The 15893-nt window shown below is 35.1% G+C and overlaps 1 protein-coding gene across 1 annotated transcript in view; it reads right to left on the bottom strand.

Moving 5' to 3' along the window:
• MIB1 (MIB E3 ubiquitin protein ligase 1) overlaps positions 1-15893 on the bottom strand; it is a 151121-nt gene that overhangs the window by 80995 nt on the left and 54233 nt on the right. The window contains exons 7-9 of the mRNA XM_004465108.5: positions 13704-13887; positions 4667-4811; positions 2712-2845 (exon numbers count right to left, since the gene is read on the bottom strand). Of these exons, the coding sequence (XP_004465165.1) occupies positions 2712-2845; positions 4667-4811; positions 13704-13887 (463 nt within the window). The remainder of the gene's footprint in view (positions 1-2711; positions 2846-4666; positions 4812-13703; positions 13888-15893) is intronic.

Genomic DNA, 15893 nt, shown 5'->3' with positions numbered 1-15893 from the left:
AATAAGAACATGATGCCATAAAAGGAATGTCAAAAGAATGCCAACAGAAAAAGAACTTAAATATTTTTAAATAAAGGATTTTTTTTTTAACTGGAAAAAGGGGGCTGGAGGATCAAGTTAAGAAATCTCCCAGAAAGTAGAGAAAAAAAAAGATAAGAATATTAATAACTGTAAAGAAATAGTCCACAATCAGAGAAAATGAAGGGAAGGAAATCACTAATGAAATAATTAAAGAAAGTTTTCAGATATGAAAAACATGATTTCCAGATTAAAAAGGCCCAAACACCTAAAGCAATAGATAAAAAACAGATTCTCAACAAGGCACATCATGGAACAAGTTCAGAATATTAACAGAAAAAAAACAAGAGCCTCATGGTTCACAGGAAAGAACAGCTCACATATAGGGTCAGAAATCAGAATGGCTTAGGACTTCCCAACAGAAATTCTGGATAGTTGAAGAAAAAAGAACTATTTAAAGGAAAATGATTTATGTCCAAAATATAACAGCAAAGGAAAAAAATTTTTTTCAGATATAAAAGGGCTATTTCTCATTAAATCTTCAAGGACCTACTGAAGACTGTACTGCACCAAACAGAGAGTAAACATGGAAACAGAAAGACAGAGAACACAGAAAACAAAAAAACCAACGAAGCAGGGCATGAAGGGAGCCCGCAGGATGATGGATGAGGTGATATTCCAAATGAGCATCAGGGGCAACCTGTGCAGACTGGAGCATGTCACAGACAATGTGAGAAATGTCTCCCAGAAAATGAAATGAATTCACACCTGAAGTGCCTTAATGTACTGAGAGATTTAGATAATTACAGAGGATGAGGGTGGGAAAAGGGAGGGGAATAATGATAAAAGCATAGAAAATTTTAAAAAATATTTTTTTGGGGGGATTAAGAGGAATTGCCTGGGGAGTGGGGCATATGGAAATCCCTTATTTTTTTTGGATAATGTTCTGTGTAATCTAAGTATCTTTTAAAAAAACAAAAAATATTTTTTTAAAAAGGGTAATCACATGAGGCAGAGCATGCTCTGTCTGCCTAGAGGGCCCACGCCAAATATTGGTGTATATTTCTGTCTTTCTGATTTCTCAGCAAGCTCTGTTCTTTCCTTTCCCCCATTCCCCAAATAAATTCTTTTTACTGGCATTTAAAAAAAAAAAAAAGGACGAATTGCCTGAGAATCAAAAGCATGAGTGAACTTTTGGGGATAAAGGAAATATTCTACATCTTGATAGGTGTACAGATTACACAGGGGTATGCATTTGTCAAGACTGATTGATCCATTATTTCACTTTATGTAAATGATACCTCAGTTTTTTTTAAAAAAGGACAACTATGAATTTCAAGGAAAACAAAAAGGTATGTAGGAAAACATTCTAAGGCTCAGATATGAATGGCTTTATATAATAACATACACAATTAATTCTGTGCTAACAAAACTACAAATAAAACCACATTAAGTAGCTGGATGGAGGTATGGAAGTGGTAGGAAAAAGCTGAATCCTCACATTCCATAGTGAGATATCAGAGTTAAGTCCTAAAACAAAAAAGCGAAAGTAACAATAGAAGTATATTATTGGAAGACATGGAGATAAATATGAAGAAAATCAGCTAAAAGAACTAAATATAGTTACCTCTGGAGAAGAAAAGGGGATGGGAAGAAAGGGATGTTTTTTTATAACAAACCTTGTAGAACTATTTTCCCCTTTAAATCTTAGTATGCATAAAATTGTTTAAAAATAACAAAAATGAATTAGTAATTAAATGAAGAAAAAACATTAAAATAAAATGTAAATCTGCTTGACTGATTACAAAAGAAACCTGACAATAACTTATTTTGAACACATGCAAAAAAAAATTTGGTACTTTACTACCTGAAACAAATTACTTGCAATATATATCACAACCAAAGCGGAAATCACTGTGTTATGATGCTACAACTGGTATCTCTCTCTAATAAAGCTAAAATATCATATAAGCTTCTAGGAAATAAGACATTAATACCTTAAAATCATAGATCTGCTCTTCTCTAAACTGTCTAGCATAACTAAAAACAAACTAGCAAAGATATAGCAACAAATGCCTTTAAAACACAGTAAGGATGTCCCAAATTGCCTACTCAATTACAATCTCTTGACCAGTACTGAATATAATGGTGCCAGCACGGAACCAATGGCAAAGCCAAAGGATGACTAAGCTAAAACCAAAGTGACCCTTAAAATATGGCTTGTGTGAACGATAAAATTACAAAGTAACCTGTGCAGATTTACAAAATGCATGACTTGTAATCATCTGTATAATAATTTATGAGACAGTCAACTTCACTGGTAGGGGAGAGAGAAAAGTTTAAGAGGGATAGAAACTTGCTTATAAAATTTTAAAAACAGACATCATAAAATAATATTTACATGAGCAATTCACACTGACTTTCCCAAAGGACACTAACCACTTAAAAAACCCTAAATGTAAGTTTTGTCTATCATTAAAGGGTCTTATTGTTAAATAAGAAAATGACAATATTTTTTAGAACTACACACTGAAGAATAATGTCTGGCATCTGCTTAAATACCAGAAAAACAAGGAAAAAAGGTACAGATGAAGCACATGTAGCAAAAGCTTAATAACTGTTAAAGTGTAAGTTTCTTTATCCTATTCTTTTCATGTTTGTGCCCGCTTGAAAATAATTTTTTAAATGCTCACATCCACATCTGGTCTTTTTAGCAAATCTTCCACTTTAGCAACATCTCCATTGGCAGCAGCCTTAACTAATTCTTCATTGAGGTCACCAGATTCTTGGGTTTCAAATAATTTCTTCAGAAGCTGGGAGAGTCTTTCTGCAAAGCATCAAATAAAGCTGCTAATATGGGAGGATCTCAAACCTTTACTAACAGAAAAGCATTACACATATTCATATAATATATGCTTTTTCCTATTTTATTACTTCTATCATTAATATTTTCATACTACACATAATTACCCATATAAGTTATAATTTCTACAACATCCATTTGCCTTAAATTTGACCCAAAGTATTCCAAGTTCTCTCCAATCCATGTTATTTCAAGCTATAATTTTAGGAAATGTAGTAAGTTATATACTAAAAATAGTTTAAGATTTAGAAGTCATATGAAAGATACTACGATGGGAGTACCACAGTGACACAATCTTCCTTTTGGGTTGCAAGCATGCCACAGTGACTCTTAGAGGTTAATACTACAGACTTTAGAATAATTCAACAGATCAAATATTATGATTCAAAAATAACGTAAGGTTCATAACATTCCACACTCTGAGGAAATACTTTAGGGGAAAACCAAATGGCAGTCTGAAGTGTTAATGACATACTTTAATAAGTAGAGATTGATTTTGACAAAGAACCAGAGATGTATTTACATAGTCCCTTTCATAAGATACACAAATATGTGTTTGTGTGTGTGTGTGTTTTATTTGTTTTTTGAGGTACTGGGGCTGGGAATTGAACCTGGGACCTCATATGTAGGAAGCTGACATAACTACTGAGTCACACTGGCTCCCCTGAGTTGGTTTTTGTGTTTGTTTGCTTGTTGTTTGATTTTTTGTTTTTAGGAGGCACCGGGGACCGAACCCAGGTCCTCCTGTGTGGGAAGTAGGTACTTAACCACTTAAGCCACATCTGCTCCCCAAGTTATTTTTTTTTAATAATACTGATCAATAGAGAATCCACCAAATTCTACTCCTTAATTCCTGAATCTACTTACTTATCAGAATGTAAAGAAATCACAAAGTGGGGCAGGGAATGAACACCAAAGCCCATATTATTTCAGAGTAGGATATTTACCATCCCTCACTCCTTTAATTTGTATGTATCAGCCTGTTGTGATCCCATCTCACCTCAAGATAAAAATAAACACTACCTGATTTAAATTTGGACCATACTAACAAATTATTGCTGGGGAGATTTTAAGACAAAAGCAGGAGTCAAAGAAAGCAGCACCAAAAAACCATAGGAGGTCATCCAATGTTTTCGTTTTTACCCTTCACAATTAGGGTTCTATCTTCTTTTCCAGATGACAACAGTATATATATAGTAACTTGTAATTTGCTGTAGAATGAACTGAATCTGGATATATGAAGCCAGAGTGCAGGAATGACAAACTTAGGGAATGAGGCTATCCAACCCTCCAGCATAATTCATATCTTACCAATGCAGCACCTAACTTTTATTAAATGTAGCTGATATATAAAAGATGTAGGAAGAAAACCATCTGCTACCAGGAATATCAGTAATAAAGAGAAAATAAAGCTGTTGAAGAGACTGATACTTTGGCAGAAAACAAAAGTTCTGACTAAAGAGCAGACTGTTGAATTTCAGGTATCTGGGAACTGATAAGCAGCAGCCCTTGATATACCCAAGACAAATTACATATTTATGGAACTTTTCAAGGGAATGCCTCAGCCAGAACAAAGACTGTTCATCATATTAAAAGAAAAGAAAAAAAAACTTTAGAAAGATTTAAAAACCTTTAGTAAAATGTGGTCAACATTCAAATGAGGCTGTGTGATCTGGGAGAAAGCCAAGAACACATAACACATTATCTGTATATGAGAATTTGGGGGTTAGCAAAGGTTCTAATGCAAACCATATTATTTTTAAAGGAACACAACACAAAACTTACCACCAGATGCATTGCTAATGGCTGATCCTGCAGATGCCACCTTGGAAACTGCTGCTGGATTATATGTCCAAGATGTTCCACAAACTTCCACTTTTAAATCACTGTCTGAGTAAATCTGTTGTACTCGGCCAACTTTACCTAAAGTCTTTAAAAAAAAAAATTAGATTATGTTTCCAAGTCTAATGTACCTACCAAAAAGAACTCACAGGTTTTTTTTTATTTTTAAATTATTATTTTACTTTCTTCCTGATGAAAACACTTTTAAATAACTATATTGCAATGGGTTATTCATTCATTACAAACATTTTTAAGGTTATCTTTTAAAATAATGAGAACTAGCAGCTCAAGTAATACAAAATCCATCATCAATCTAGATTAAAAAATTAAAATATGATTTTAGTTAAAAAACTGAGAAACTACTTAATCACAGAAGCCCTCAAGCTTATCTGTGTTTAAATCTATTTTGGAATCACCCCTGACTCCAAAACAGAAATGAGTGTAGAAACCACATGTTTTTTAAATATAAAGGGAAAAAGAAGGGCAATGAGGTGAAGATTAGTCAGCAGTAGTGGCAGCAGCAGCAGTGAGAGCAGCTCTTCCAACGTGTTAGACACTGTTCTGAGAACTTTACAGGTATTTATTTATCTAACACAACAACTCCAAAAAGAGAGAGCTATTATTAGCCCTTCAAACTCCATTCCAAAATCAATTATCTTACATACAACAGAATATCAAATAACAATATTGGAAAATCCATGGATAGGCAATTTTTCTTTCCTCTGATCCTTAAATTTTGATATTATTCCAAATTTTTAAAAATTTCTTATGAGCAACTTTATTTCAAATTCATGAAAGTAAAAAAACAGAAAAGGCAGCTCAACAAGATATGGAAACATTACTCCTAAAAAGCTCTTTTTCATGCATTTTATCTCATCTAATTCCAACTAATTCAGTTGTTCCCCTAGTGTTCAGCTGAACACAGATTAGTTAAATGACATGGTCAAGGTCTCCTTATTAATGAAAAAAAAAAGAGGAAAAAAATGCTTAATTGTATTCATACTTCACAAAACCAAAACCCATATTGTATTTTTTTAGAACTAATATAGTACCAGATTTGCTTCTGTTACAAAAACTTTACAATGTTGTTTACTATAGTCCATAAAACACATTAGTTATATTTTCCCATGTACCAGCACATTCTTAACACACCTGTAGTAAAAGATTATATTTATATTAACCACAGTCCTCATCTACTTCCAAAATCATTGTCATACATTCCCAGTATTATACTCCAGCTATCCTCCAAGTAACATTAAATGCCTAGACTACTTGTTTCAGTCACAATCACATCCATAAATCAAGTCTGGTACAGTCCTTATAATGTGTTACCATCATGTCCAACCATTACCACATATTTATATTTGACTTTATTAAACTAATTCCACATACATCCAGCACCTTCTCCACCTTCTCATCCCACATTCCATCCCCCACCAACCTACACATCATAGTCAAATTCCATACACCTACTCAATGCATTTAGCTCATACACTATTTGCCTTATCTGTCTAGCTTATTTCACTCAACATAACATCCTTAGGGTTACTCTATGTTGTCATGTGTTTCCCCAATGATTTCTTCTGATAGCTGAGTAACAGTCCATTGTATGAATATAACACATCTTGTTTATCCATTCATTGACTGACGGATACTTAGGTTGTTTCCATCTTTTAGCAATCGTGAACAATGCCACTAAGAACATCAATGTGCAAGTATCTATTCACATCCCTGCTTTCAGGTCTTCAGAATATATTCCTAAATAGCGGGATTGCTGGATCATATGGTAGTTCTATATTTAGTTTCCTGAAGAGCTGCCAGATCATCTTCCACAGTCCCACCAATAGTGAAGGAGTATTCCTATTTCTCCATATCCTCACCAGCACCTAAAGTTTTGTATTTTTTTTTAATAACAGCAATTCTGTATGGTATGACATGATACCTCACTGCAGTTTTGATCTGCATGTCCCTAATAGCTATGGATGTTGCACATCTTTTCACATCTTTTGGCCATTTGTATTTCCACTTCAGAAAAATGTCCATTCAAGTCTTTTGCCCATTTTTTAATGGGGTTCCTTGTCATTTTGTCGTTAAGTTGTGTGATCTCTTTATATAACATGGAGAGCAATCCCTTTATCAGATATATGATTTTTAAAGTTTTTTTCCCATTGAGTAGGCTGGATTTTTACTTTCTTGACAAAGTCTTTTGAAGAAAAAAAGTATTTACTTTTGAGAAGCAGATGAGGCTCAACTGACAGAGCGTCTGCCTACCTATATGGTAGGTTCAAACCCAGGGCCTCCTGGCCCATGTGGTGAGCTAGTCCACACTCCAGTGCTATCGCACACATGGAGTGCCTTGCCAAGCAGGGGTGTCCCCCGCATAAGGGAGCCCCATGCACAAGGAGCGCGCCCCACAAAGAGAGCCGCCCTGTGCAAAAAAAGCACAGCCTGCCCAGGAGTGGCGCCACACACATGGAGAGCTGATGTGGCAAGATGACATAGCAAAGAGAGACACAGATTCCCAGTGCCTCCAAGAATGCAAGGAGACACAGAAGAACACAGAGTGAATGAACACAAGAGAGCACAATGGGGGGGGGGGGGGGGCGGGGATTAAATAATATAAATCTTTTTAAAAATTTATTTATGAGACAATCCTATTTTTTCCTTTTGTTGCTCGTGCTTTGGGTATGAAGTCCATGAAACCACCATCAAGCACAAGATCTTGAAGATGTTTCCCCACATTTTCTTCTAAGAATTTTATGGTTCTAGTTTTTACATTTAGGTCCTTGATCCATTTTGAATTAATTTTTGTATAAGGTATGAGATAAGGGTTTGCTTTCTTTCTTTTAGATAGGGATATCCAGTTTTCCCAGCACCATATGTTGAATAGGCTATTCTGACCCAGCTGAGTAGGTGTGACAGTCTTGTCAAAAATCTATTTTTGAACTCTCAAGTCAATTCCACTGGTCAATCTTTATGCCAAAACCATGCTGTTTTTACCACTCTAACTGGATAATATACTTTAAAGTCTGAAAGTGAGAGTCCCACAACTTTGTTCTTCTCTTTAAAGATATTTTTGGCTAGTTAGGGGCTCTTAACCTTCCAGATAAATTTGATAAATGGCTTTTCTAACTCTACATAAAAGGATATTGGAATTTTTATTGGGATTACATTAAATCTGCAGATCGGTTTGGGAAGAACTGACATCTTAATGATATTTATTCCAAACCATGAACATAGAATATCCTTCCAAATTTAGATCATCATTGGTTTCTTTTAGCAATGTTTTATACTTTTCTGAATACAGTCCTTTATGTCTTTGGGCCAGTATAAATGGAATTTTCTTACTGACTTCCTCAGATTTCTCATTCACAGTGTATAAAAACACTATTGATTTTTTTCTCCCAAAATTGTATTTCTTATTCTTCTGCTCTTTCTTGAAAAATTCATCTACTTTGACAACTATCACCTTTATTCCAAATATACCAAAATATACTTCTCCGGTACTGTTCATTCTCTCCCAACACCAATGGTAGCTCTTAATTTGTCAACAGACATTTTCACTTGGATTTTCCCTATATCATTTGAAACTCTATTAGGTCACATTTTTTGTTTTACCCCCCACTTAACTTCTTATTAAGGACATCTTCAAGCACATACAAAAATGTGAATACTAAATCCCCAAATACCCATAAAACAGTTTCAACAACTATCAGCCATTCTTGTTTCATCTATTCCCCTACCCATTTTCCTCTCCTGTGTTATTTCAGAATGTACCTCTAGAAGAAAAAACTAACATAACTATAAAACTATTAGGAACTTACCCAAAATTATCATTTCTATATCATAAAATATCAGAACATAAAAATATTGCTCTTCAAATATCTCACCAACTGAGTACTGAGAACTGATATGCAATATCTACTGAAAATACACCTTATTAATAAATAAATAAATAAATAAATAAATAAATAAATAAATAAATAAATAAAATACCAGTGAGTGTTCAAATTTCCAGTTACTGCAGAAGTGATTCTTCTGGTTTAAATCAATATCCAAATAAAATCCATACACTCATTTTTTTCTTTACAAATTCGTTATTTGTTGAAGAAACAGCATTATATGTGCTATCCAGTTTCTGACCTTCTGAATTTTTGCCAATTGGTGTAGTTTATTAAGTCTGTCCTCTGTATTTGCCCAATAAGAACCCCTTCAAGCTGAATGCTAGATTCTTCTATCATAATCTTAAGTAATCTGTGACAGCTTCCTTGCTATCTGGTATAAGGCTCATCTTGTTCACTTCCTGCTAAAGAGCTAGAATAAGTCATTTTCCAAAAAGCCCTGGTTCTTTACAGAGTGCCCATAATCTGGGCACTAGGGTTGGATATTGTTACTGGGATGGTTACTGTTTCCAGGCCTTTTCAGGGGACAGATGTAGGATATAAAAGATTTTTTGTTTTGGAGGATTTGGGGTTTGTTTTCTTTTGTTCTGAAAGATAAAATACTTCATGTCTTAACTTCTATATTACATCTGGATCTCTCTTTCCCACCCAAATTATTCTGGTTCTCAAGGTCACTGGGGATAGCAGAATTAGAATTATCACATAAGTACTATTTTTTTTACTACATTATATATACAATGATCTTAGAATAACAATAGCAACATTACCACGAACAATAAGATTTCTGAAAATTGTTAAAGATTTCTTTCTCCACGCTGTTCTTTAGAGCATATTCCTACTATAACGATATAAAACCAAATTACTACACATTAAAAAATAACTTGGAGTTTCCTCTACGTATGGTTATGCCAACTAAAAACACATTTAGGGACGATTGTTCTGTAAAACCACAACTACTCTAATAAAACAAAAAAGAAAAAACTAAAACAAAATAAAAACACATTTAGGTTAATTTGTTTCCTATTTTATTTGTAGAATTTTTAAATTTCATTTTGTTTTATAACTGTATAAAATATATATGTGGTCTCAAATCAAATCTACAATGCAAGATATAGTCAAAGTTTCCCTTTCTTTGTCCCCTATAATCCTATACTCTTTATCCTATACTTTTTTTTATTTTATGGATAATACTTCCATTGTTTTTTCTTTAAACAATGTTTGTATGGATCTAATAGCTATGTTTACACTAACACTTTTATATAATACTCTTGTTTCTTTAAAAACATATATATTATATATTATACACACACAGAGTTTATTGATTTCCTACTATGTGCAACATTGGAAACAGTCCTAACAATGAAGAAGACTAACATTGGAATTAGTCTTCTTCCCTTTACCCTCATTCTTTCCTTGTATTTTGATTTACAATAATAGTTTTTAGTCACTATTAATAACTAAATGGCATCAAATAACTTGTTAAACTTTTCATATGCTCTCTCCATTTCCACCCCATTTTCTGATAGTTGTATTTAATCTACATTGTTACATATTCTCTTTCATGAACCATCAATCTTGGTTCAACCATGTAGTCTTCATTCTACAAATAAATGTATATTTAACAATCTCCACTAGTCCTTCAGGTATTATCTCTCCAGTCATTTGATTGTCTGACACTCATTCTCTAAAATATATTAATCAGAAAGGTTCATGGGAACAAGAGTATCTGAATCCTTACAAGTTCATAGCAGTTTACAGCTTTTATACTTGAAAGTCAGTTTGAGTATATATAGTCTTTGGCTTGCCTTTTCTGTCCTTAGCTTAAATAATATCATTTCACTGTTTTCTGGCATAAACCATTGATATCAGATTTTTTAACAGCAATCTAATTTTCTTCCTTCATAAGTTACTTAGACTTTTTTCTTAGATGCCCACAGGACGAATGTCTTCTTTAAAATTCAGGTATTTTACCTGTATATGGCTCAGTATTTCTTGTTCTGGGTTGATTTTCCCAGATACGCAACGTGCACTTGCAATACTTAGTTACAAATTTTTTAGTTTTGTTTTTTTAATTTCAGAAAATTTTTCTTGAGTTACAACTTTTAGTATTTGTTCTATTCCATTGTTTTGGTTTTTGTTATTGTTTTCCCTCTTCTTCAGGTTTCCTTATATATTTCACTGGATATCACTCTTTGAAATACCTTTTATCTATTGGATTCTTGAAGTTTTCCTCCTTTTCACCTTGTATTTCTCTTCAGGCATTACCTGTTGTATTTACTTGCTCTTGTATTCCCTCTAAGCTTAGTCTCAACTTCTGACATGACATTTTCTTTTCTTTTCAATTCTTCCTGCCAAAGAGCTAGAATGAGTCATTTCTGAAAATATGAATTCTTTCTTTCTTTCACGTCATCTATCATTTCCTAATTTCATTTTCTTTGGGCTCACTTTGAATTATGAAATTTCAGTTTTCATCAGTTTTGTGTGCATATCCGTCTGGTGTGTAGTTACTGTCTATAGAGAAGTTATTCTATTCCTTATTCTATGTACATATGGGATAAAGTCATGATCCCATTCAAGGGACCTTCTCTTACTTTTGTCGTTCTGTCTCTAAACTGTTCAATTTGCTATTTCCAGCACTTTCTCCTTAATGTAGGACTTAGCCATAGAAGGGAGCATTGACCAGCTCATTTTGAGGCTATATAGGTGCAGGCTACTCCAGCCCCTTCAGACTTCAGCCTACTGTAGTAGACTGAACCTACTGTACTCACCCCAAAAAGGAGGCTACAAGCACCCTCCCAGATTTAGTTCCTTCTGTCACACTGGTCTGCTACATTAATCAAAGAATACCTATTGGCAACTTCCAAGTTCTCCTATTCTCAGGTTCATCAGATGCTCCATTAATTCCCTCTGCTTCCATACAGATAGATACAGATCTAGTTTCTAAGCGGTTTCTCTCTACTCATTCTTATTATCGAGGTCACTATTCTGTCACCTAGTTTTATTATAGATGTTGTTTGTGGCTTTTTTGGTTATGGTAATCTAGCTGTTTTGATCAAGAGGATTTGGGAAGATTCAAAACGGTATACCACCACTAGGAGAATTCCAGAATTCCCCTCTAGAAATAATTTAAGAGATCTTGCTTATACATCAGCTTAATATGGCTGAAAGAGTACTCAGGCTTTAAAGTAAGAAAGATCTGGATTCAAATTCCAGTTCAAAAAAAAAAAAGAAAATACAAAAAAAAATACAAGAAGCTCTTTGATTTCCTCATCTTTAAAAATAAGGATGCAGGAAGAGGATTTGGCTCAACTGATAGAGCGTCCACCTACCACATGGGAGGCCCAGGGTTCAAACCCATGTGCTGAGCTGGCCCACGCACAGTGCTGATGCACGCCAAGGAGTGCCGTGCCACGCAGGGGTGTCCTCCGCGTAGGGGAACCCCATGCGCAAGTAGTGCACACTGCAAGGAGAGCCACCCCGCATGAAAAAAATGCAGCCTGCCCAGAAGTGGTACCACACACATGGAGAGCTGAGGCAGCAAGATGATGCAACAAAAAGAGACACAGATTCCCAGTGCTGCTGACAAGAATGCAAGCAGACAAAGAACAACACACAGCATTTGGACACAGAGAGTCCACAGACAATGGGGGTGGGGAGAGAGAGAAATTTTTTTTAAAAAATGTAAAAAAAGGATGCCACATCACCAACTACGTGTAATACTGTGAAGACAAAGTTCGTGTATCTATGTACGCGTACACACATATATGTATGCCTGTTATGTATATATGCATATCTAATTTATTTTGCACACTGTGTAGAATGGCTGAGTACTTAACATGTGTCATTCATTGCTAAGGGGAAAAATAAACAATTTTTACATACTTCCGTGTCAAACAAAACAAAGAGATCTCATTCAGAAATTAGTTTTTTTCAACCAACAAAAAGGAGATTCTAAAATATAGCTCCAGAAAAACATATGCAACTACCATTCATTAATTTTATTCAATATCTAACAAAAGCAATAAAAAGAAAATATGTCATCAGTATCTATAAAGTACAAACTATCTTTAAATGAAGGCCTCTATAAGAACAGAGGTTTTTTTTCAGTTTCTTTCATTATCGTATTCCTGAAAGCAAGGCAGGAAGGGTGGATGAACAAATGGAGGGATAGGACAACCTGAGGGACAGGGAGGAGAGACTGGAGAGTGGGAGGGGGCTAGATGGGGCAGGATCTGGGGCTGGAGAGAAGAGGAGGCAATGCACAGGACAGGGAGACTGAAAAACACAGCAGAGTGAGAGAAAGGGACACCAAGTGGAATGGGAGGAAAGCTATATGGGCAGGAGGGGGACACTAAATGGGTATGGAATGGTGGCTAGACAGGACAGGAGACAAGACTGGATGAGATGGTGGGTGACGGGCAAAACAGGGCTGAACAGGAGGACACAGCAAAATGGGGCAGAGATATGGGATGGATTGCAATAGGAAGAGCAGGATGGAACAGGGTAGTTAGTACAGAAAGGAAAGAGAGAACAGAGGAAGGAGGGATAGATGCAGAAAGAGAACAATGGATGAAGAGAGGGCAGAACAAACAAATTTGTCATTGTTGAAGATTTAATAAAAACTGTAGCTCTTTGGGGGTAAAGCTGCCCTCAGCACACATTCTGAGCTACTTTTCCATACTGTAAGTTTTAGAGATTTAGGTCCCCAAATGAGGAAGCCTGGAGTAGTCTACACTGCTAGCGACTAGATGAGCTCATATACACCTAATTCTGGGGCTAAATATCAGGAAAGTCTCTGTTTCCTTACACCTAACTTACATTTTCCAATGATAGCTTTAGTAATAAAAGTAACCAGATAGTCTCAAAAAATATTATCTGTAGCCCTTTCTGGGCTTTCTTAGCTAATTTAATTAAGAATAAATTTGAAAACAAAAGGCACAAGTATTTCTGGCTTTCCATGAAAAGTACAATTCTACAAAAGTTTATATAACTTTACTTTCTGAAATTAATTTGCTTTATAAAACACTACATAACCATAACATAATCTCTAATGAAAAAACTATTTTATACATACTTACTGGAAGCATAGCTTCAGCCCATTCTCCGTGTCCTCTTTGAAGAAGTTTAATTCTTTCCAGGTCATAACAGACTTGTACAAGATCACCCACTTGAAACTGGGAGGTACCCCCTTCTGCACCTTGAGGAGCATCCCCACTTCGGACAACATTTGCTTTAGTGAGAACAGCAGGATTGAAGGTCCACCTACAAGATCAAAATCACAGCTCAAAATGGGTAAGTTTACTTAATTTTTTTTTTAAGATTTACTTATTTCTCTCCCCCCCCTCCACCCCACACACACCCAGTTGTCTGCTCTGTGTTTATTCGCTGTGTGTTCTTCTGTATCTGCTTGTATTCTCATTAGGCGACTCCAGGAACCGATCCTGGGACCTTCCAAATCGAGAGAGAAGCAATCACTCTCTTGCGCCACCTCAGCTCCCTGTTCTGCTACATCTTCTTATTGTCTCTCCTCTTTGTCTCTTGTTGCATCATCTTGCTGTGCCAACTCTCCATGTTGGCCAGCACTCCCGCATGGGGTGGCATTCCTGCACAGGGCAGCACTCCCACGTGGGCCAGCTCGCTGTGCAGGCCAACTTTGCCCTCACCAGGAGGCCCTGGGCATTGAACCCTGGACCCCCAAATGGTAGACGGGAGTCCAACTGCTTGAGCCACATCTGTTTCCCTAGTTTACTTAATTTTAATAAAACATTCTTTGTTAAACATTTGCTAAAAGCAGGGAGCAAAACTATAAACACATTAAAAGAGTAAAACAACCCTATGCAGTTAATTATATCCTGGATGATTTGTACTTTTTTTATAGCTTTACTATATACAAATATGCAGTGTCACCACCCTAATACAAGTGTTAACATTTTAGTTTATTCCAGTATAGATTTATTTTCCCTTCCATGTTTTCAAAAATGGTTATAAAATATTTGCTCATCATTAAAAATTCAAACATTCCAGAAACATGTAAAAGTGAAAGTGGCATTCACACAAACAACTGCATCACCATTCTCTACCCACTGAAAACCACTATTAACTATCTGTTGTTTCTCTTTGCAGATTTTCTATCAATATGCTAAATGATATTTATAATGTACAAAGACAGCTATTTTCTTTTCCGTAAATGGGATCACACTATACAAATTTTTCTGTGGCTTCTTCTCACAAAATGCATCTTGGAAGATGTGTTTTTCAATGTCACACAAACAGATCTACTTAATTCAATTTAAAGGTGACAGTATTCCATAGCATGAATATACATTAATTTATTTAATGATTCTTATTCACTGTCATTTAAAGCATGTCCAAATTTTCACCCTTAGATGTAATACTATAAAGAACATCCCTGTATGTACATCTTTGTGCACATGGGGTCAGTGTTTCACTAAAGGTTCTTAGAAGTGAAGCTACCAAATCAAAGTATATATTCATTCACAATTCTGATAGAGCCCAATTGCTCTACAAACTGTACCATTTCCCCATAACACTGTCAATCTAAAGGATAAAAATAGTATCTAGTTTTAATTGGCCATGGATGAGTACTTTCACATAATTGTAGTCACTGTATCAAAACAAATTTGGATTCTGATTTCTTTACTGCACATAAGCTTTTTTCCATGCTACAATCCTTATAGCTACCATTTAAATGACTGTCATTCAACATTCCATCAAATAGCTGTACCAATTTGCATCACAAGATTTCCCCTAAGACCCACATGCAATCTAAGGAAAACAGGTTCCACAAATATGTTTTTATGATATGGCATATAATAGCCTCCTCTCCTTAATTCAAATGGGTATTAGCACATAAAAAACTCTGAGAAGTCACACCATACAAAAACTCTTTACTAAGTACCTGTAACCACAGAAGTAGTCACACCATACAAAAACTGTTTACTAAGTACTTGTAACTACAGAAGTAAACTCTTCTTTCTAAAGAAACCATAAAAAGGAAAGATGTGCCATCGCAAGTTAAGAATAAAAATTAAATATGCAAAATTTTCTTTTCTGCCTTATCAAAGTGCCCTCTACCTCATTTCCAATATTCCAAAAATTTCTAGACCTATTTGTAATGCCTGAACATGGTGATGTTTCCTCAAGTTGTTCCAACCGCCTAGAATGCTTCCCTGTCACTAGTAAAAACCTATTCAATCCTTCAAACTCACTGCAAGTACAATTTTCTCTGTGAAGTTTTCTATGATTTT

Source organism: Dasypus novemcinctus, chromosome 16 (assembly GCF_030445035.2).
Source record: "Dasypus novemcinctus isolate mDasNov1 chromosome 16, mDasNov1.1.hap2, whole genome shotgun sequence".
NCBI lineage: Eukaryota > Metazoa > Chordata > Mammalia > Cingulata > Dasypodidae > Dasypus > Dasypus novemcinctus.
The sequence above is the reverse complement of the archived record's forward strand: the minus strand, read 5'-3'. Positions and strand labels throughout refer to the sequence as shown.